The 23,816-nt window shown below is 43.9% G+C and overlaps 1 protein-coding gene across 2 annotated transcripts in view; it reads right to left on the minus strand.

The window, feature by feature from the left end:
- LOC113271230 (protoheme IX farnesyltransferase, mitochondrial) overlaps positions 1–23,816 on the minus strand; it is a 124,567-nt gene that overhangs the window by 29,394 nt on the left and 71,357 nt on the right. For both annotated transcript variants that reach the window (XM_026521030.4, XM_026521031.4), the window contains exon 5: positions 8,352–8,422. In XM_026521030.4, the coding sequence (XP_026376815.2) occupies positions 8,352–8,422 (71 nt within the window). The remainder of the gene's footprint in view (positions 1–8,351; positions 8,423–23,816) is intronic.

The raw sequence follows: 23,816 nt of genomic DNA on the forward strand, positions 1-23,816 counted from the left end.
CAAAGGGTCTCCACCAATTGCTCCATGTCACCTGTTTGTTTATTTTCTTTGTACCACTGATGGCCACCTAGAATGACCTTTTAAAATTTACTTGTTCACTGGTTTACCTTCTTCCTCCCCCACAGCACCGTAAGGAGGGCAGGTACTGGGTCATGTCAGCCACATTCCAGCATTTAGCCGGAGCCTAAAGCCCAGAGATGCTCAGCACGTGGTTGTTGAAAAAGGAGTCACCACCACAGGGATGACCGCACTGTCCTTCACCGTCTGCTTTAGAAGAAGAGCCGCGTTCTCATCGAACCCTGTGAGGTAAGGGTGCTATCCCCATTTCAGGGAAGAGACTACAGCAGTTTACGACTACGCTCCTGCCCGGTGATGCAGGAGGAGAAGCTGGATTTTGAGTCCAGGCAGGGTGACCCCAAAATCTTATGCTCTGCAATCTACATCAGTATGGTCCCCAGGGAAAACCGAGTGCCCTGAAAACCCAGTCGTTTTGCACACAGTAAAATCCACACGTTTCAGGGGTACGGTTAGTTCTGCGTTCTGAAAAAGATGTACAATTGTATAACCGTCTCCACGACCAAGATATAAACTATTTCTGACCCCTCACAAAGTTCCTTCACGCTCCTGTCCTCAAACCCCTTCCTTCTCCCCCAATTCCTGGTTACCACTGATCTGCCCTCTGTCCCTACAGTTTTGGCTTTCCAAAATGTCACACACACGGAATCGTACAGTATGCAACCCCTGGTATCTTTCACTTACAATGCTGTGGAACTGTATCCACATCATTGTACCCACACACACTCACCAGCTGAGGGACAGTTAGGATGCTTTCGGCAATCATGATTCAAACTGTTACAATCACTCACATACACGTCTTTGCATGGACATGTGTTTCCAGAGACACGCAGGAGTGGGGTTATATGGCAAATCTCGTTTCGCTTTATAGGGATCTGCCGAACTGTTTTACAAAAAGTAAGTGTACCCCTTTGTACTCGCACCAGCAACCCAGGAGGATGCCCGGCACTCCGCACCCCTGCCAGCTCTTTGTATTACTGTTTTACAAATGTTAACTGTTTTCATAGGGGTGCAGTGGCATCTCATTGTGGTTTTCATTTGCATTTCCCCTAATGACTAGTGATGTTGAAAACCTTCTTATGCGTTTATTTGGTATCTGTGTGTCTTCTTTATTTTTTTTAATTTTTATTTATTTTTTATTTTTTTAAAAGATTTTACTTGAGAGAGAGAGCAAGTGAGCACGAGCTAAGGAGAGGGAGAAGCAGGCTCCCCATGGAGCAGCGAGGCCCATGCGGGACCCGATCCCAGGACCCTGAGATCATGACCTGAGCTGAAGGCAGACGCTGAATGACTGAGCCACCCAGACACCCTGTATGTCCGTCTTCTTTAGTGGAGTGTTTGTTTGAATGTTTTGTCCATGTTTTAATTGGGTTGCTTTCTTGGTGGTGGGTTTTAGGGATTTTGTATGTATTCTGGACCCAAGACCATCATGAGCTCCATGCTTTGCAAATATTTTCTCCCACTCTGCGGCTGGTCCGGTCATTTTCCGAAGTGTTTCTGGGAGAGCAGACATTTTTATTTTGGTGAAGTCTATTTTACCTATTACTTCATCTATGGTTTGTGCTTTCTGCGTTCCACGTGAGAATTCTTTGCCTAGCTTCCTGCAGCTGGATTCTGTGTCCTGACCTTGTCTCTCATGCCCCTGCTACATTCATTTGCGAGTTCTCATAGCTTTTTTGTAGATTCGTTTGAATTTTCCACGTAAACGGTCACACTGTCTGTGAACGGAGAGTGCCTTTCTTCCTTTCCAAGACACAGGCCTGTTGTTTCTTTTTCTCGTCTTGCGCTGAAGAGCCCTAGCACAACACACACCGCGGTCCAAGCCCTACAGAATTTGGTGTGGCACGCACGTTTTCTCAGCCTCCTTCCCGGCTTCGCTTCCTCACTAGGCTCCTTCAAATCCTTCCCTCTGAGTCTGGCCAAGTCATATGTTTTTATCCTGAAACACCTACTTTGCGTTCCCTTCCCTGCACCTTTGCTCCTCATGTTCGTCTTGCCTGGCATGACCTCTGCTTTATTCTATCCAAAGTCGGTTTGTCTGTCAAGGTCTACGGCCCACCCCCACCCTCCTGCTCACGCTTCCTCCTCACTGATCGCTCGCGCGTGTCCCAGTGGCCTCCTCACCCCCTTGATGCCATGCGCCAAGTATTCCTGTCTCAGTCTCCGCTTCTGTATTTCCCTCGCTTGGGAGGTCATTTCTACTTCTCTAACGTCTGTCCGTCCGTCCATCTATCCATCCATCGGTGCACCCATCCCTCACTAAGCATCAGAGAGCTGCCAGACGTGATAACTGAAATGCAGGCTCCGTGACGTGAGGGATTCTTGTCTGCTTTGTTCCCTCTGGTATCGTGGCATTAAAAATAGTGCCGGGCACAGAGGAGACACTCAGGAAATGGCTTCATGTAAGTGATCTTGGGTGCTGGAGATACGCAGATGGGACTCAACCTTTGTCTTGGAAGAAAACACAACGTTACAGAGCAAGAGGGGCGCCCAAAGAACAGCACATGCTCCAGGACAAAACATCTAACCCCACCTTGCTGGAATGCGGGAGGAGCTGTCCTTCCAGTGGAAGGAACGCCTGGCACAGCGCCTTCCCCAGGCCACGGAGGGGCAAGGTCAGCACGCCTGGCGGGACAGGTGAAAACACCAGCAGTTCCGTTCAGGCACAACCGAACACAGAGGGATGAATGAGTAAAGGTGAACACCGCGAGGGGGTGAAGCTGCGAGGACCGGGAAGGTTCAGACCCTGAAAGGCCTTATAAGATGCAGTAAAGCACTGAAAATAAAATAGTTCCTCTTAAATATGTTTAGAAGACGTCCAAAGGTTTTAAGCCAGAAACCGATGTGATCACTGAAGGAGCAGCTATGGAAGACAGCCGGAAAGAGTGGTTGGAGACCAGCTGGGGTGCGGTTATAACGACTGGGGCGAGCTGGGGATGCTCTGCCGAGCGCGGCAGGGCGAGAGGGCAGACTCCAGGGTGCTTCTGGGGCTGGAAAGACACAGTCTCGCCCACAGTCGGATGAAGGGGGTGGGACGGAAAGTCTAGAATGACTTACAGGCGCCTGCTCTGCAATGTGAATGAACACAAAGCCAGCGTGGGAGAGGAAGTGATGTACTGGGATATATACATCCGGAAGCTGATATGCCTCCAGAGGCACCCCAGAAGAGACTTTCAAAGGGTCTCTGCTCAGAAGAACAGTCTGGCCAGGAGGTATGGACAGTGAAGAGTACAGCGTCTGCAGAGAAAGAATGAGATCAGAAGGGGGCTAGCGACCACCGACAAAGGCGCGGCCAGAGGAGGAAGGAACAGAAAGAACGTGGAGGCGAATAGGTCGGGTCAACTCTCACTCATTTTCTGGTTCTCAGCTTCAAGAAATCACCCTTCCACTAAGTCCACCCTGGACTTCGCCGGTCTGGGTCAGGCTCTCCTCTTCATCACCCAGCATGCCCCTCCTACTGTGCGGACCATTGCACCTCTGGTCTGGTGCAGGGCCTGGCTGGCAGGTGCATTCAGAGGTACATTTGTGGTGTCAACTGTCCTTCTCATGACAGCACTTCGTGTCCTTATGCACCTGGGCTGCCACCTCCTCCACGCGATCCGAAGACAATGGAGAGCCTGTCATCCACCTCTCAGTAACCCTGGCAACCGGCACACTCCTCTACTGGGACAACCTTCTCTTACAAACGTGTCCTGATGGTGGTAGTGGGAAGGAAGGATTCGGTAACGCCACCGCTGAGTGGTCGGACCAACACCGGCATGGCCATGGAAACACGTACACCTACCACTTTCTGAGTTCTCTCTCTTTCCAAGTGTTTTGCTTTTTTCTCCCTAACCCTGGAAGCTAATCTAAATTTCTTTTTTATGTTATTGCCTGATAAGTGCTAGAATATTTATATTTTAATGCAAATTTTGAAAACAGGTGAAATTTCTACCAATAACTCTTTTTTCCACTTGATTTTAAAACTTCTTCCCAATAATGCACATGTATTTGCATGATTTTATGGCTCTTCTTACCTGCACGGCGATGGCGTGAGATGAACGAGATTGGAACTGCGATCCCTCCAGGAGGGAGAGGCGGTGGGGAAAGAGGTTAATTCAGTGACTTGCCCAAGCTTCGAGTCTGTTAGGTAACATTTTTCACTAGACTCTGACTACCATATGAAGAACATCTGAAGACTGAAATGCCTTCTATTATACAGATTTTTTAAAAAATTGCTGGTTAACTTTCTCCAGTCACCAAGTTAAAATTGGATCACACTGAATCTGACTTTCCAATGACATTTACCTTCATTACGTGACTTGTGGATCTGACTCCTTAGGTGAGCTGACTCGCCCTTCAATGTGAGTTCCTGACGTGTGACGTGAATTCTATGCTCCATTCTCTGCCAGAGAATCAAAAGGGAGCTCTAAGTCCAACTCTCTCCTGACAAGTCATTCAGAATCATGACATTTTTGCCAGAAATGTCCAAACCAGTTAGCTGACCTTACTTATCTTCTCTAATTTATAAGCAAATGTAAAGACACAGAGTGTCATTTTTAAAAAGCTATTTAGAGGGGCGCCTGGGTGGCTCAGCCAGTTAAGCATCTGTCTTCGGCTCAGGTCATGATCTCAGGGTCCTGGGATCGAGTCCCGCATTGGGTTCCCTGCTCGGCGGGGAGTCCGCTTCTCCCTCTCCCTCTGCTGCTCCCCCTGCTTGTGCTCTCCTGTTCATGTGTGCTCTCTCTCAAATAAATAAATAAAATCTTAAAAAAAAAAAGCTATTTAGAGAGGTATGTGTTACAGTGTGTACACACTAACTGATTTAGACACAATACACTTTCTGTTCATGTGCTTTTTTTTCTCCTCTAGTCAAAAAAAGCAATTGGCCTTTATAGGAAATAGACTTAAAAAACAGGGGAATTTCTGTGAACATCAGCACCATCCCCACTATCTGCGTCAGGTGGCACAGAGTCATCATCCAGCCTGGACATCACTGAGAGTGAGAGTGAACGCCATCAGTAATCCTGGGGTAAAGCAGGGCTGTCCTGGCCAAACCGGGACGAACGGCCACTTTACAATCATGTCCTGTGGTGGACGACATTCCCCACACTGCCTGACACACAGATGAGACTGGCACCCCCTCTCCTCTCTCTTTCATGGTCTCAGCTTAACCCCTGGATCAGGGGCACCTGAGTGGCTCGGTCAGTTGAGCGTCCGACTCTTGGTTTCGGCTCAGGTCGTGATCTCCGGGTCCTGGGATCGAGCCCCGTGTCAGGTTCCGTGCTCAGCAGGGAGTCTGCTTGAGATCCCCTCTCCCTCTGCCCCTGCTCTCTTCCTCTCTCTCTCAAATAAATCAATCAATCTCTAATCCCTGGATGAGGCTGAACCACTAGAGAGGCTCCTTAGGCCAATATGTCTGGCCACAAGCTTCTTCCACCCAACCTGCTTCAAGGCCATTCACTCTAAACGGTTCTCAGCAGGAGCTGTTCTTTGGTATTTCCCCCCAGCTTGTGCCCAGAGATGCTTCAGAAAATGATTTGCTTCCTCCACGGAAGTCACACAGGACATTCTTCTAAGATCATCACCAAGCATCCCGTCTTATTTGTTAAAGAATAGAGAGGCAGAAGTTTGGTCTCCCAAGAGTAGTGTTTTCTTCTCATGGACAAAGAGACTTTCAAAGACAGTTATGTGTAGTTGTTACGGGACTCAGGGCAGGGAGTGCAAGGGAGTAGGCCCAATTTTGGTTCTGCCGCTTCTCTGTAATACTTGGATCCTCAGTTTCCCCCCTGCGTACTGGGGGCATTCAACCCCATCTATCTCAGGGTGCTGCAGGGAGAATTAAATCTCAGTAATGCACGCAACGCTTACCCTTAACGACGGAGCTGTGATTTCACCGGGAATGCAGAATGAAATTCACAGTCAACCTTACTAACTATGTGAACTGGAGAAGTTTTCCTTGTTTTTACCATTTATCGCATATTCTATTTTCTATAACCCTGACTTTCTTTATATGTGTCTCTGCTTTGCTAAAATACAGCCTTATGATACCTCTAACCCTTTCTGGAATAAATAATAAATTAAACAAGCAAAACAAACCAAACCAAAACAAAGCACTATCTTCTGGGTCAGCTCCCAAAGCGTTCAGTGCCCACCCCCCCGCCACGTTTTTCGGGAAGACAGGACAAAAAGTTCAGAGACTGGCAACCATGGGAGTGCACAACCGTACTGATTGCCCAGGTTATAAAAAAACAAAACAAAACCAAACCAAAAAATCAACCCCCAAAACTAGAACAACTGGTCCAGGCATATGTTTCTTTCCTTAGTATATTTATTTAGTATATTTCTTATATTACTCCTTAGACTATAATTTTATTTACTTCAGTAAAAATTTTCAAAACAAACTGCCATCACTTATATATATATATATTCACGCAAATGCTCATAGTATTTCTTTAGACTGGAGAGGCCAAGCTAGGTACAAAGACAGAAACAGCTGTCATCAGTAAAGGTGTCCAAGGACTTCCTTCCCAGACCCGTCAATAACGTCGGGAACTTACACTTCATATGCCAAACCGCGAATTCTATGAAGTGGGATAGGTTCAGTAAGGCGGATCAGCCCAAGTCAAATGGAGCAGTAAATACCAAATCGAGGACTTCAAAATAAACTGGCTGGGCTTTGCACGTAAATGCCCAATAGCCATTGTGAACATCAGAACCACCAACGCTGAGAAATTAATGCTAATGGATGGTCTGTGAGACTTTCTCTTATACCCCCCACAGCCACCCACTTATAAAATACTCACTTCTAGGTTATAATAAACACTAAGCGGTGAGATATAAAGTCTTCGGTTTTAAAACTATGATTCTCAGGGCAAGGTTCTTCTGCCCCAGACTTGGAACAGCTCCTTGCACCTGTTTGATAATATACAGCCCAGCTCTTCAGATAAGCTGGAGTCCCTTTTTCAGCCCTATCATTTGCCCTTTTAGAGGCTACTTTAGGTAGCAATTAAGGTTTATTATCATAGATGAGATTCTGCCTGGGTCATCTTGCAAACAAAAGATGAAGGTACCGGTTTAACAAGACTAATACTTGTGCAGCAGCCTCTCTCCTCTAAAGGACGGGCGTGGCCAATGCCAACCACCAAGGCCACGTGTGCCTCTCCCTGGATGCACTGGTCCACTCGGCTTTTCCTGGGTGCAGGGAACGACCACACTGGGCAGAGTAAGACGAGATACTAGGAGAACGGCAGGCCTTTATCTGATCATCATTAGATGCCTGAGGGCTGCTTGCTGGGCCTGTCCCACATTTCCCCCAGTTCTCGAGGAGACTGTGATTTCCCTGCAGGAAGGACTTCCCTGTGATCCGACCAGCGGCACGGGCGCCTTCTAGCTTTTGAGATGGGCCAGAGAGCTTGCATTTGCTTTTCTAGAACAGCTCCACCCAGATGAAAGTACTCCTGACACTTTAAATAAAAACGCAGCACATGGCTTTATTTATATTTCAAAAAAAGAAATAGAGTATCAGGGGATATGAGATTTCTGCTCTCATATGTTTCCATCGCCCAATGTAATATAACGGTATTTTAAATGCACTGAAGGACTGAACGGCTCCAAACAGCTAATATTAAAAGTCATTTTTACGTACACTTCTGACCATACGGCATTTGTTTCCTTTACGGTTTTACTGAATATTTGTGATTATCTGATCCACAAGTGTTACCCCAATACATTTTACGCTCCGTGAGGGCACTGCCCATGAAATGGGAGGAGAGGACTCACTGATTTAGAATTGTCAGTAAAACCATTTGGTCCTTTTTATCCTTCTTGGCTTATGATATCCACCGGATTTGAAAAAAATATTTTAAAATGCCAATTTCAAGGTCTCCAGGAAGTAAAATGTTTAATTATTAACCATTAGTGATATTAAAATATTTATATGCCTTTTAGTTCTACTTAATTGAATTTGGTAGCAAGGAGAGTAATGGGGGTAGTGCTTTACTCGGCAGATAACAGCATTATCAGTTTGTCTGAAAAAGTAAGACTTCAGACAGATCTTTCTTCGGAGACCCTATATGGATTTGTCTGAAATCATTTGTGTTAATGGAATGTTTTCATCCTCAGCCCCTCCAAGCGAAACAAGTCCGTGTTTCAAAATGGAATTTCATAAAGAAATCCATTGCATGAGTTACTCCCACAACAGAACAGTAAATCTTAGATCTGTTTTAAGTGCTCTGTAGTACATTTTGGGGAGAGTTGAAAAGTACTGTGATAGAGACTTCTATTCATGATTTTACCTGATCTGTCCACGAACCAGAGGTCTGTTCTTTGTCCTATTCATGTTTGAATCAAACGGCACCTCAAAAAACTGCAAAAAGATTGAAAAAAGACAGAAGACATTAAATATAACATGAAACAATTCTTCTCTTCTGCTTCAGTTCTATACTTCTGTCCACAGTAAATGTCATTTAATTTTGGTCTTATGAACTCATACTCTTGGCGCTCAAAACAGAGGAAAATTCTCGGGGAGAGACACATTTAAAAATTATATGCAAAAGGGGTGCGTGCCTGGGTGGCTCAGTCAGTAAGCATCTGCCTTCGGCTCAGGTCATGATCTTGGGGTCCTAGGATCGAGTCCCGCATCGGGCTCCCTGCTCAGCGGGGAGTCTGCTTCCCCTTCTCCCTCTGCCCCTCACCCCATCCATGCTCTCTCTCAAATAAGTAAAATCTTTAAAAAATTATGAGCATTTGGGGCGCCTGGGTGGCACAGCGGTTAAGCATCTGCCTTTGGCTCAGGGCGTGATCCCAGCGTTATGGGATCGAGCTCCACATCAGGCTCCTCTGCTATAAGCCTGCTTCTTCCTCTCCCACTTCCCCTGCTTGTGTTCCCTCTCTCGCTGGCTGTCTCTATCTCTGTCAAATAAATAAAAAAAATCTTTAAAAAAAAATTATGAGCATTCATTGTCTAGAATACGCATGGTTCCACTTTGATCCACTCTGAAAACCACAGTTAAATATACAGTTGCTTCCTTCAGAGGAAGTTAACTGTTGCAGGTGTAAAGGTTTCGTGCTCTAGACGATCTCAGAACCTTGCACACGTCCCCACGCCTGTGAATCAACCAGTGGAAATCGGCCACTAATGTCAAGAACCAGGGCTGAGGGATTAGGACCCCAGATGAAACTATAAACGGCCAACAAGGTGACACTGTGACCGGCGTAACCACCTCTCTCCGTCTGGGGCACCTCCCCTTTCACACCTGTGATCCCAGCATCATTACCAGCAGCCCTTCTCGCTCTCCAAGCATCCCCGTCTGGACAATACACTGGTATGGTCACCCTAACAACGAGGTACTGGGTCTGCTCTCCAGAAATTCACACTATAACATACGGGTTGGCAAGCTCACAGGTGACATCCAGCCTGCACCTGCCTCTGTACAGCCCACAAGATGAAAAAAAATTTTTTTTACGTTTTTTTAATGACTGGAAAAAAAAACGCAAAGCAGAAGAACATTCTGGGACATGTGAAAATTATAGGAGAGTCAGGTTTCAGTATCCATTAGTAGAGTTGTGTTGGAACTCACCCACACTTGCTGTCTACGTCTTGCTATGGCTGCCCTCACACCCCAGCGGCCGGGTCGGGTAGTTGCAACAGAGACGGTATGGCCCACAAACCCTAAAATATTTACTCTTTGGCCCTTTACTGAAAAAGGGTTGCTGACCTTTAATTTAGCAGAAAGACCAGGATACAGATGATTATAATAATGTGCACAGTACAATGAAAGAGAGATGTGCTAAAATGGGCCCTGAAGCAGCCCGGGAGGCAGGCAGGCAGGGCACGCATTCTTCCAGAACTCTTTTTTTTTTTAAGATTTTATTTATTTATTTGACAGAGAGACAGCCAGCGAGAGAGGGAACACAAGCAGGGGGAGTGGGAGAGGAAGAAGCAGGCTCCCAGCGGAGGAGCCCGACGCGGGGCTCGTTCCCAGGACTCCGGGATCACGCCCTGAGCTGAAGGCAGACACATAACGACTGAGCCACCCAGGCGCCCCTCCTTCTAGCACTCTTAAACAGACTTCAAGACTCAGCAGGAGTCAGATGCTTTAAGGGGCCTGGAGGGAAGAAAAGAGCAGTCTAGACGCAAGGGGAAACGAACAGAGAGAAAGACACAGGAAGCAGAAACTTCATGATAGGCTCCAGTAGCTGGAAAGAGTTCAGGATGGCACAGAGGTTCAAGGCCAGGCTTCGCAGTGAGAGATGACGGTTACATTTCAGTTTCACCAATGACTAGTGGCTATGTGACGCTGTCTGGAAGCCAGTTCCCTCCTCTGTAAAATGAGGGCAGTAACATATAACTTGCACAGTTAATGTGAGGATTAATAAGATGCAGCATCATGCCTGGCACAGACCAAGAGCTCGATAATGACTAATTTAACTATGATTACACCAGTGTTGCTGGATGGCTGGACATGAAGTTCCAGGGGCAGGTGAAGGGCCGGATCGTGGGGAGCTTCACATGCCACCCTAACATGTAGGAGATGCATTTTGGGCAGATCACTATGACTGCCACTTGGAGGACGGTTTTGGCTGTAATGGCCCTGGGACAGATGGTGAGGGTCTAACAAGGCTGTGGCAGTGGAGATGGAGAGAAATCAACATCCTGCCTTACCCTCTAGCCCAAGAGCCTTTTAGTGTACACACTTTCACCAAGGGGACCTGCCATTTACATTCCAACTAGCAGTGTCTAAGAGTTCCACTTCCAGACCCTTCTAGAACTCAGTTTTGGGTCATTTCCGGTGGCAAGGAACTATAACCGTCCGAGGTGCCTGCCAAGGACAAAGGAAATATGGACTGGCTGGCCAGAAAAGGTAGTTATAAATACCAGCTGTGGTCCTGTGACCAGGGGCAGACACAGGAATGGAAGAATTCTGAATCCTTTTATTTTCATGTAATCATATTCACATATATAAACCAAAGTTTTTATTCCTCTCTCCCATTCTCCTACCACTGAATGTATGCTACTAGTATTTCCCATCATGTCTCAGAATTTAGGCTGCACGACATCAAGGGGGGCTGTGACCCAGCTTGAAGAGAAAGGAACGTCACCCAAAGACGCAGAAAGGGACTAGTGAATGTTGGTTGTAAGAGGGACCATTTTCACCATGTTTGGTATAAACACAATTTTCCTATCGCCTTCTTTGGAAGCTAAGTTTGATCGCAAAGTGTGTCCGAGTGCTAAGCTGACGAGGGGTGAACCATGATGGCTGCTGGGTTTGTGCCATGTCAGTTTAGTTAACTGGGAGCGACCCTGCCCCCCACTCCCGGTCCTGCACAGCTGGACGTTCAGGTGACCCACAGAGCTGGCAGGGGGGTTGAAAGGTGGAACTGAAGTCACAGCCACGCTCACACTCCACAGCTGAGGGTGGGCTGGCTGCCCTAGTGGGCTGGAGGGGCACCATGGCTGCAACTTCTCCAGCTCCTGCCAGCTCTCTGGGCTGCAGCCAGTCCCTGAGCCTGTCCACCTCTCATTCATACTGGGCCAAGTCTGTGTGCTGCTGCACGGAGAAATGCAACCGCTCTTCTGCGGGGTACCTGGTTCATCCAAGTTGCAGGCTTGGAAGCAGGAAGAGACAGACACATGTTCCGGTTTGTTCTGGTGAGTTTCAGCTCAGCCTTGCAGATCTCAGGCGGCTCCCCCTCTCTACTTTCCTCTCTGACAGTCCTGCTTACCCCGGCCCAGCGCCAGGTACGGGCCCAGCAGCTTTCCAGACAGCTTCGCTCCCAGCACCGCATCGGCTTGATTCCCCATAATACACCCCCCTCCCCTTACATCACTCACGGTGGTTCTGACCTTCTGATCAAACCCCAATACAGGCTTCTTCTCTGTTACTGTCAAAAGTGCCACTATTTAAAAGTATTTAACTTACAATATGCTCATCTTATCTGGAATTGTGAGTGACAGGCTCCCTGAGACACGTGAATTTATAATTCTTAATGTTAAAGAGAGCTATGCAAATAGGCACAAGTAATTTATTCAATGAACCATCAAGGCAAATGAATACATACATCTGTAGATTGTATTACATTCATTTTACAATGATTTATACGTGTTAAAGAATTCTTTGCCCCCGAAAGTCTACATTCTTTATTGAACTAGTTCGAGTTACATGTAATTAAAATGTTCTGTCTGTTTAAATTCCCTCCCTACCCCGACATTCAAACACATTCTATAGGTATTTGAAATAATCTTTCCTTCATAACCCATTAATTTAATTTCACAGGAGTAATGAGGATTCCAGTTACAAATCATGTTATTCAAACGCTGGTACGGTGTTATCTAACGTAACACAGAGACTCATATAAATAACTATTTTGGCAGTTCTCAAGTCTCAGTTCAGGAATGAATGAGTGATTTCATCTGGATGAAGAAAGGATACTAGCTTGTCGACATTTCTGTCACGTCAGCCATCCAAAGATGGAACCAAGGTCTAGAACCAACGAGAACGTGCAAGTGTGGGGTGACAGAAATTGGCGGGAGCGTCTAACTTCCAAGAAGGCTTAACATTTAGCAGGACAAGTAACTTTTGGGTAGAAAGACCATGCGAACCGAGACCGATGGTTCATTTCAGTGAGCGCGCGACAATCCTTCCTAGCCCCAGGGGACCAGGCCTCATTCTGCCACTTTATTCCATTTTTCATGCATTTTCTACAAGGCCTTTCATAGATTTACGGCTCTCATTTAGATATTTAAAGCACATTTCCCAAACATAAAGCGTAGGATAGTGAGATGAGAAATCTGAAGACTTTAGAACCTCCAGTTGGCTTAATCTACTCACTTCGTTCCTGTGCTTTTTAGTAAGTGACGTTCTTTTCATTTTGGTTGGCCCCGATTACTTCCGAAGCAGTGCAGTACAACTCTTGCAACTTGTGTTCAAAACGAAACGCACACGCAGTATTGCCAACCCTTCGAAGATGCTGTTCTGCCCCTTTTCCAGATAACCCTGACTACGTCGAATACCGGCAGGAATAATACATACTATAGTGAACACAATTTGGACTGCCACTCAGGTCACGCTGGTTCTCTCAGGGGCCACGCTTGTGGCTGACCGGCCTTTGGAAGGCTCTGTTCATTGGGTCTGAAGCGGCCGTACAACCCAGCATCCCTATCTGGACACAGTGATTGGCTTACTGAGCGGGTATCTGATTTGAACTGGGCCACTGAAAATCTTTCCTTGGATTTTACAAACCAAAGCCCAGGAAAGTTTCCTGTCAACCCTGTATGGGACGGCACCTCTTGCCTCCAGTGGCCTATTACACGAAGACTGGAAAATATTTCAAACGTAAGCACCATATTACGCAGAAGGGAATAATACTTTGCTTTTTAATTCAGCGAACAACTTACTTTCTATTTATGTTCATTTTCAAAACAAGTTTTTCAGACTCCTTCCTCATAAAAATCCAGCAATCTTTTGGAATTCTTTTCATTTTAAGCTTTTTCCTTTTTACTCAGCTGTCCTACCTCACCATCTTCCTTCCAATCAGTCATATACTCCTTCCTGCTGAAACCTCCAGAGATCCTGTATTCTGTTTTATCCCTCGGGCCCCTGGGGCAGCTAAAGGTAGAAAGACAATTCAAAGTGGCTCAAAGAGAAATGGAGCTTTCTCTCTACAACAGGGTGGTACCTGGTTTTAGGAATGACTGGATTCTGTGTCAAATGTGCCGCCATGATTCCGGCTCTTTCCATCTCTTGAATGTGCTTTGCCATATTCCTGCTTGCAGGCCCTTTCCACAGAGCAGCCAAACAGTACTGGCAGCCTTAGACTCCCACGCTCCTGGCAACTGTGGCAGAAAGCTGATTTCCTGACAGCTCTAAAAGAGAAGTCCAGAGCCATCCTCACGGCTAGGGGCGGAGGGGACTATCCTACAAGCAGGGGAGGGGTGTCGGTGGAGGGACACCACCACGCTGTATCTCCCTCAAGCCCCCAAAGTTATCTTTTCTATAGGAAAGACAAATTCTGTTACCAGAAGAAAGTACGAAGATGTTAGGCAGACGGAAGCAGTGAAATTATTTATGACTCACTGTAAAACTAACAACCCCAAATCACTTCATTTCACACGTCATACTTACAAAGTAACTTGCCCACAGCAAAAAGGTATTCCTAGTTTAAGTATCTGAAAGGCATTTATCAATAGGAACATAAGTAATTTATATTCATCTGTGTCTCATAATCAGTTTGGGAATCAATTTAATAGTTCTATTTAATACTACAGTAAACGGATCATTGTTTTTTCCTCATCCTCATATGCTGAAGATATAGGACACTATTACACCAATGGATAAATATTTATTAGATGCCTTTTATGAGTTATTATACCATGCCTTCATATTAGTAATTATTATTACTCCAAAGAGATGCTCAAATATAAAATATACCTATTAATCCTGGGAGATAATGTGAACTTAACGATACTACTGAATTTCACAAGTGAAAATGACACAGATACCAAGAGTGGACAGAAATATAACCTGCCCCATGTGATGAACTTCCCTATTCTTCCTCTGGTTAATTAAACCCTGGGCAAAAAAGTAGATATGTTCTAGAGCCGTCTGGAAGTCAGGCTCAGAAAATATTGACTTTGATAACACGGCGCAACTCTTTCTTTCCCTACGCCGACTCACGAGAGCAACGTTCTTCTCGAGACTCAGGAGAGAAACAAACACGCGAACCTTGTCGGGCGTTTGTTTTCCCATCCGTCTTGTCAAAGCTGCCAACGAGTGTTTGTCATTCCAATCTGGCTCACAGCTTCCAAGGTCCAAGATAATGTCTCAATCAATCTCGGACCAAGTTAAAAGGGATGCTAAAAAAATAAATAAATAAAGCACAGGGAGCGGCCCCTTATCCAGCAGGATTCCACAGGCCGTTACTTTGGGCACACACATCAGCTAGGATCCCCAGGCAGCCATCCCTCTCTGGCTGTTACCAGTGTTCTGCCACACTGAGAATAAACAAGTGAAGCAAGACTCCTTGCTCCCATGGGTCTTTCCTCCTGAGGCACGTGAAGCAGCCAGTCAGTATGTGCCCCGGTATTCCTCAGAAGTCGCTTTTCACCCCCGGTGGTGACTGGGGCAGCGTGCTCCCCTAAACACGTGGCTCAAGCCATCTATCTCTTATTAAGCTGTATGTGAAGCCTTCACTCTTAAAGGAAAATAACAGAAAGGCCAGAAAAGGTCACCCGGCACTTAGGAGAGACCCAAAGTACCAGATCCTGTAAGTAACAAAACTCAGAACGTCTCATCAATTTTGGCCAGCTTCAAAAACCTGGTACAATAGGTCACCCCTTCTCCTGCCTGAGCGATCTCGATTTGTAACACTGCTTTCTGGAAAAAAGTGGAAGGAAAATACATCAAAATATTTACAAGATTTCTCTCTGGGTAGAAAGATATGGGGTGATTTATGATCCTTTACCCTTCTGTATTTTATAATTGTCTATAAAGACCATGTGTTTTCTGCTTCAGAAAAAAAGATAATAAATTAAATGATACAAATACAGTATTTGGACAGACCCTTTTTAGGTTAACTAATAAAGAATTTCTGAACTGATCTAGCATAAAACCCACACTTAGGGAGCCTTAGCCAATTAGAACCCCCCCCCCCATCACAAAAGGACAAAATGTTGATCCTGAGCATTTCTCAAGTACACCCATTTCCCACCGTGTGGGCTCACAGCCTCTTCCTGAATTACAGCCCCCATTTCTCGTCTCCTAGGTTACAACAGCCTCCGAAGCACTTCCTGGTGCCAGTAGGGATACCCGGGACCAATTGTTCATGCAGTGGCCAAAGCGATCTTTCCAGACACAAGCCGGGCCGCAGGAGCTGCCACCGATCCCAGGTTCGTGCTCCCCGCTGGGTCCTCGGAGCCACCTGGCCACCCGCGCAGGGGCGACGCCACAAAGCCCGCCCTCCCCAACTGCAAGTTCATGATCCGCGGTTTCACGTGGCTCTTCCGCGCCCGGGCTGGCCCACACCACCTCTCCCACCAACTCGGCCTGAGGCTCTCTGCAAGGAGGTTTCACGTCTGGTCTGGCGGCTCTCGGGCATCCCCCCGGCTCCTCCCTTCCACCTCCTCCCTTCCACGCATGACATCTAACAGGGAACTGTCGTTTCCAGCCCTTACTCCTGTGGTCCCTCCACCCAGGCTGTCGATCCTGTTCCCTCCCACCTCCCAGGAAAGCTATCTCATCAACTATCCCTTTTTTCCACGGTATATTCTGCTTGCCGCTTTTGGTTGGATTACCCCCATCTGTACCTGAACACGTTTATTTTCGCCCCAGCCCCACATACACCCCGATGTCACTACCTGACTTCGGCAGAAGGTTAGCATCTGGAAGAGAGAGACAACGGTCTCTCTTCCCAGTCTTCGTGAAGTCTGGGGCCCTCATCTGAGCCAGCGTGATCAGTAGCAGGGGGTGTCCAGGGTGAGGTTAAGAGCCCTCCCAAACCTCCAAATAAGCTCAGAGGAATTTCTGCTCTAACAGCTGCCAAGGACTATAACCCCATCTTTGCAAAAAACCATTTTTAAAACAGTTTATTCTGAAGGCCAGTTGTGAAGAACAACGTATAAAGGCACTAAAGCCCACTAAAGGCTATTGATATGAACAGACGGACTGCAAAATTAAGAACAACACACAGTTTTAAGACTTGGGCTTAAGAGATGAGAACATCTTTCCTCGACTACTGCTCTATACCTCATCGCACTCTAATATGGACTCAAGGCCATCACATTAATAAACCCTTGTGGATCCCTCCACAACTGTAAAACAAAATAGCCCCCTTACTCACAACATGAGCAGTGATAAAATAATATGACAAGAGTCTGACCTCAGAAACAGCTCCCTCAAATACCAGAAAGAGTTTAAATGCCGCTCTTTAAAAAAAAAAAAAAAAAAAAAAGGAAAGAAAGAAATGAGGACATGACCATTTTTAAAAGGCCAGACATAAGTAAAATCATCTTTTCTAGTACTTGGCAGCAGGAGAATGGTAGGATACTCAGAAAAGGAAAGGTTATACCGCACGTTGAGCAATAAAACTGGCAAGTCTACAGGGGTTCAAATGCGGCTCTGGTACATCTGGTCACAACGGGCCGGGGCGAGGGGCTAGAGAAATCATTAAGCAATCTGAGAACTCCCCAACAAAGAAACTGTAAAATTCTGAACTCTAAAGCAAAGGAAACACACTTAATCCCTCAGGAGTTGCAGTATGTATTTCAACTGGGTTATCCTTTTCCTCCTAAGGACACGGCAATACACCAGACCTGAGTGACACAATATCCCCACTGTATGCAAGTGGGAACGGAGCCAGTTTGCTCCAGCGACTCCAGGCACCTGTTGGTTTCATCACCGCGTTGCTCTGCGCAGCAGAGAGAGAGGGAAGGGGGGAGCAAAAGGGAGACGGTGGGGTGGGGGGGTAAGGAACGGGAAAAAATACACGTCCCCCTCATTTTGCCTATCGGAGAATATGTACCGTTGAAAAAACAGTTAACACGTTCTTTCTGTAAATTTTCAGTTAACATGTTGAAAGCTTAACACATTTCTTCTAAGATTACAGTTTATTTTTGAACTTGGAAGGCTGTGAGACTGAAAAGGGAAAGGATTTGGTGCTCTAGGAGACACCAACTTTCTTAGCAAACGTTATCTTAGCAAAGCGACTTGAGACCTCTCCTTTTCATGACCCTCCCCGTTCCCTCCACCTCTGAGATTCTGTGATGGGGGAACACTTAAAATGGATTTCAACTTTAGTAAAATTTCTCTACCGCCCGCATCCCCCACGATTCTAGAATATTCTCTTACCGATTCCCTAAAATTAGTTCAAAATAACTTACTAAGCATCTTCATGTTTAAAGCAAGTGTAATACAAAATGTGTTTCTTTATGAATTTCGGTTAAAAAAAACTATATGGTGAATGAAAACAATGACTATAATGTCAAAATAATAAATAAATGATGAGAAATAACAAGCTTGCATCAAACGATAAAAATAGCACATAAGAGACACCAGGATGTTTTCAAAGGGGGCCCGGGGATACTGCAAACAGTAGTCACCAAGTGACATACTTCTGACAGATTTTACAATTGTTCGTGTCACTATATTCCCACTGCTTTCCCCTCAACCTGGTTTAGTGGAAATGCCTTAATTCTGAGTCTGATACGTTCAGAATGTATATCTAAGTGCAGGGCTGGACCATCTACACAGCAGAGGAGGGTCTAAGCGTCACTCTGCTGAAAGCCATGAAACGGCTGAAAATTCCTCTGGTGGGGCCAGACATCTGTCACCCACAGTGCACGGGACATTGGGTACTATCCCAGAATCCTCCAAAGTTTAAGTATGTGGCTTCTTTCCTGAAAAGCCAAACAAAAGCCCATGATGCACTGTAAGCATGATCACTATGTTCTGAGAGTGTAGTCTGCGCACACACCACCTTCCAGAACGACCTGAAAATAACAAAGAGGTCAATCCACACGGGAAATATTTCCAGTCCTCCTCCGGTTGGGACCAAACTGGGGATAATGTTTACTCTTCTAAGACATGTGGCTAAAAATTCCTACTTACCAGGAGTTACTAGAAAAGGTACAATAGAGGTTCGTTTTGAGTTTTTCTCTTTTTAAAAGTTTTAATTTAATGAAATAAAAATGGCATAAAGAGAACTTAAATATTTCTAACTTTTCTGCCAAATATCAGTTGAACCCCAGAAAGCAGGCAACATTTCAAAACGCCTATGAATTACACTAACTGATGTGACTGTGAATTTATTAGTAAGATTATACAGCTAGGTAAGTGGCATTTGGTTATCAAATCCCAATATTTAAAGAATTGTAATAGATGTAATAATGGTGTATGGTGACAGACGGTAAGTACAGTTATCGTGGCGAACACAGCTTAATATACAGAATTGCTGAATCACTAGGTTGTACACCTGAAACTAATATAACACCGTATGTCAACTATACTTCAATACAAAAAATTAAACATTTTTAAAAGTAAAGAATTACAACAGATTACATGCCTGTGTGGCCCCTGTCTGTATCACAGTTTTCTGTCTCAGAGGCAGTTCTTAGAATATTAGGAATATACACACACACACAATTTTCTTTCTTTCCTTTTTTTTTTTTTTTAAAGATTTTATTTATTTGAGAGAGAGAGAGACAGCCAGCGAGAGAGGGAGCACAAGCAGGGGGAGTGGGAGAGGAAGAAGCAGGCTCATAGCGGAGGAGCCTGATGTGGGGCTCGATCCCAGAATGCCGGGATCACGCCCTGAGCCGAAGGCAGACGCTTAACCGCTGTGCCACCCAGGCGCCCCAACACACACAATTTTCTATGTTCACACAACGACCTGTGTAAAGTAGCGATCTAGTTTTCTGACAAATATGAGTTAAACAGAGAGTGTTAATGTCTTAAGGAAACACTTCGAAACAAAAAAGGATTTAGTTTTACCGACTACATTTCTTTTGAGTTTCTTTTTAAATACACTAGCGGGAGGGCCCGTCCTCCCTTTCTTACTCTTGATTATGGGGAGACACAGGAAGGCCTGGATGGGCCCCGTACTAGCAACGATGATGGTAAAATAACAAACGATGAGAAGCTGGCTCTGGACTAAATTTTAAACAATATCCCAAGTCATGTTTTATAGGTAAGGCATTTTAAAACTTAATTGAGGGTACTTCTAATGAGAGATGTCGCTTCAGAAATGTCAAATGGCCCACGGTTCTCAATTTAATGCAAACTTATATTAAAAAAAAAAAATCTTCCAGATCACATACTGCTGCTCTTAAGGGAGGCAGAGAAATTCTCAATTCTATGTGCCAGGATCGCTCCACCACGATCGCTCCCACAAAATCTATAGCAAATAAAGGTAAACAGACACCTTATAATTAAATCTGTAATGATATAAAACAATGCTAGATAATGAATGTCTTTATAAGAAAATAGTCTGCAATGCCAAATTATCTAACCGTTACTCCATTTAGTTTAGCCTATCCAGGTGGCAGTGACTTTTATTCTGTAGTGAGATAGACTAAAAATACCCCCACTTTCTTATAAAAGGTAGGCTTTATAGGTATAATACAAATTAATAAGACAAGTCCCAACTTAGGGAGTTGGGATTTTGTCAACTGATCTTCAACAGACAGATTAGCACTATAATTTATAATCAGGTTTGAAAACCCTAGATAATAGCCACGTGTGAGTTTTCAAAAGAATATATGGAATCTAGTTTAAGTCCATTATTTTTCCAAACTGCTAAGTTAAAAAAATTTGAGACATCACTTCCTTCATCATTTATCATAATGTGATGACTTCGAATTAATGCTATTAAAAGTTTTCTCTTAAAGAAAATACCATGGCAAGCGAAGATTTTGAGAGCAGTGGGACCAAGAAACCAGATCTAATGCTGCAATTAAACGAACAGGCTCGCTGAAGATTATTCGTCACATATATTACACATTTAATAATCTGAATTCTGCATGGTCTCATAATAGGTCAATGAGATTACTCTTAATATAAAACGCTTAAAATTAAAAATAAAAACATAAGCAGGAATATGAAAACGAGGATATATTATTTCAATATCACTTATAAATGAGAAGGGAAAATGTTCTTTACAAAGGCAATGAGGAACTACATTTAATGATTAATGATTCACTCTAAATTTAATTATAAATTAATGGTTTAATTTACAGTTTACTATTTGCTTCAGAGTGGTGGCTCTATGGTTTTTTGTTCTCTTTCCAAAGTTTTCTTTTATTATAATAAAAAGGGAGAGAAATAACAAACACAAGGAATAAATTACACAGATACATGTGGCTGTATCCTTTAAAAAAGGATTTGCACATGGTTTGGGAATATTTTAAAGCATTTAATGTTATATTTCCCAAACCACAATAAACCTTTTAGGTTTTCCAAAAACACATTAGAAATGTAAAATGTTCACCACAAATGCTTTGGAAGGTGAGTTTGAGGGTGGAAGGTCCTTACAAAGATCACCTGGTCAAAGAGACTTCTAGAGGAAGCTCCTTTTATAAAAGGTTTCTTCACTTTCAGGAACACTTTTCCAAAATGCTATTTCCCAGAGCTTGACTTGTTTATGACCAGCTGCAGCTTGCTAAGTCCACGTTTCTCAGAATATTTGTTTTATGTTTATTATTACTGTAGCACGCTCTAGTTTGTTCAAGAATTTACACTTAGACCGGCAGTCTAAGCCGTGATCCAGTAAATGTTACAAGCTGAAACCATTTTTGATACTAAATACTGGAGGCAACAAAGGGATCCTCCTTGGTTTAATAAGGCTTCAAACGTGCACATCTGTAGCTTTTCCACTTTGCGTCCTGATGGCGATGAACAAAACGTTTAAGTCTGCAATCACTACACTATTTTATTGCCAAGAAATCCCACTGGCTCATTTAGGCATAAAAAATGTAACTGGGCTGTTTCATTTGAAACTTTCTTATGTAACTGCCATTATAAAATTATAAAACCTTTTATTTTGATCAGCTTTCCCCTGGAAAAAACAGTGTACATTCACAGCTATGGATGTAGTAATGCAGGAAACAGATTTCGTACGGGGTAACCGGCAAGTCTATCATGAATAAATAATTGACAGATCCCGGCGAATATTGTCAGCGTTTGTTAAAATGCTCGTAAAATGCCTCTCATGATAACCATTCATGGTTTCATCAAAGCAGGTGAAAATCTATGGTTAGTTTCATAATCGAATGAATGTAACAGACAAGCAAAATACAGAGCACCGATGGGACATGCCTTTTTTATGCTGATAAGGCTACAACAATGCACTGATTTGTTTAAGTCAGGAACCATGTACTATTACTAGTTGTTATGTACCAAGGGGTGACTGTTCTTAAGCCTGTCCATTAACCACTAGCTCAGGTAATCCTCACCGCAGTTCTGGTAGGTACGTAGTACCGTTATCAGCATTTGAAGGATGAGGGAAAGGAAAGGAATTAACCTAGGTCGTAAGGTTTGGGTTCGAACCCAGACAGTCTGACTCCAGAGTCCCTGTGTTTAATCACTATCCTACGAACCATACGGCATTATGCTTGAGCAAGAGGCAAGAGCGAGCATGAGACCGTAAGGTAGCGTCAGATACAGACCTGGGCTCCAGCTCATAGCCTAGCTCAGGAGATGGGATTCTTATGTATGAAACAGTAAGAGGCACTACGGTAAGATTCACAGAAATGCAGATACTCTCTGCCAGTTATGAGTTCGGCGGAAGGACAGATTAGGATTCTCCATGCTGGTACATCCAAAATTTGGCCCACCAGGCACTGGGGTACAAGGCAACTGAGAACTCGGGGGGAAAGTCTACATTGACTTATGCGGCTAGCACCCAAGACCTGGTAGGGCTGCCTTCACAAATAATTCAAAAGAGACCAGTCTTGCCACCAATATAGCAGTTAGCTTGAGGAGATCACGGGAGAGCATGTTTCAAATGACTTTATTCTTTTCGAAAAGAACCACTGGTACATGTACGGGCCGTGGAATTCCTTATAAATTATTAGACAGAATTCCAAAATCCAACAACATGGGCTTAGTTAATGTAACTTTTGCTTGATCCATATAATGGCACAATCAACAGAGTTTTAAAAACTTTTTCAAAGCAAATCATATTTAGTGATCTGGGAAGTTCATGACTGGGTATGAAAAGAAAAAGATTATGGCATGTCCTATACAGTATGCGATTTGTGGGTGTGCATCGAAAAAAAACTAGACAAGAACTATAAACCAATATAGTGTTATTGAGTGATGTTATTTCCTCTGCAGGAAACTCTATTCATGTGTCTCCTTTAATGATCATCTCTTTAAGAAATAGTTGAAAGAATTGGAATCAGAATATTGAGATTCAGTTTATTTTAATGTAGAAAGATTGCTAGGTTGTAGAAATACATCTGCCACTCAAGAACATTTTGGAATTAAAGAGCTCTGATAGAATTACAAAGAACAAGCCGACAAACCAACCAACCAAACAGAAAATAGGCAATTTGTTGAAGGACATGTCAATTAGTTTGGACTTACAAATTGCATTTAAGACTGAAAATAGCAATGATTTCCCAATTTGGAAGAGATTTTTTCCCCCAAAAAATCCTCCCTTCCTTTTGACACTCAATATAGACTTTCCGCTCCACCTTAATGCTATTTATTTTTCCTCCCTACACTATTTATCATTTTGCAGTGACGTATTTTAGAAAGTTCTTATGTTCTCACATCAGCATCCTAACTGTGCTGTTTTAATACTATCCATCCAATTTTCTGTATTAAAACATTTAATATATAATAATTCACACAGGGAGAATTACTTTTAATTTCTTCATCTCTGTTCAGAGTTTTAAAAAGAGGTGTAAATATTTACTTACTCTCACTTAGGATACACTGATTTCCAAAAGGAGAAACGCGGGTGAAAAGGTACAAATATTTTTGGATCTACCATTCAGACATATACATTTGCATATTACATATATACTGTTAAGATCTAGTAAGTTTTTTCATTTAACATCCATCAACTTCTTGTGTCATTAAATAGCATTTGGAAATGTGATTTAAATTTTAAGACATTGTATAGCATTCCATTACCTGGAAAAAACACAGTTTACTTTAACCGAGCCCATTTTTGTATGTTGAAATTCTGTCTAGTATATTTATTTATATTAGAAAGTATTTGCGTCCATTTCGGTAGCTTATTGAGAAAAAAATTCTAGA

The sequence above is a fragment of the Ursus arctos genome, unplaced genomic scaffold, assembly GCF_023065955.2.
Source record: "Ursus arctos isolate Adak ecotype North America unplaced genomic scaffold, UrsArc2.0 scaffold_14, whole genome shotgun sequence".
NCBI classification, from domain to species: Eukaryota; Metazoa; Chordata; class Mammalia; order Carnivora; family Ursidae; genus Ursus; species Ursus arctos.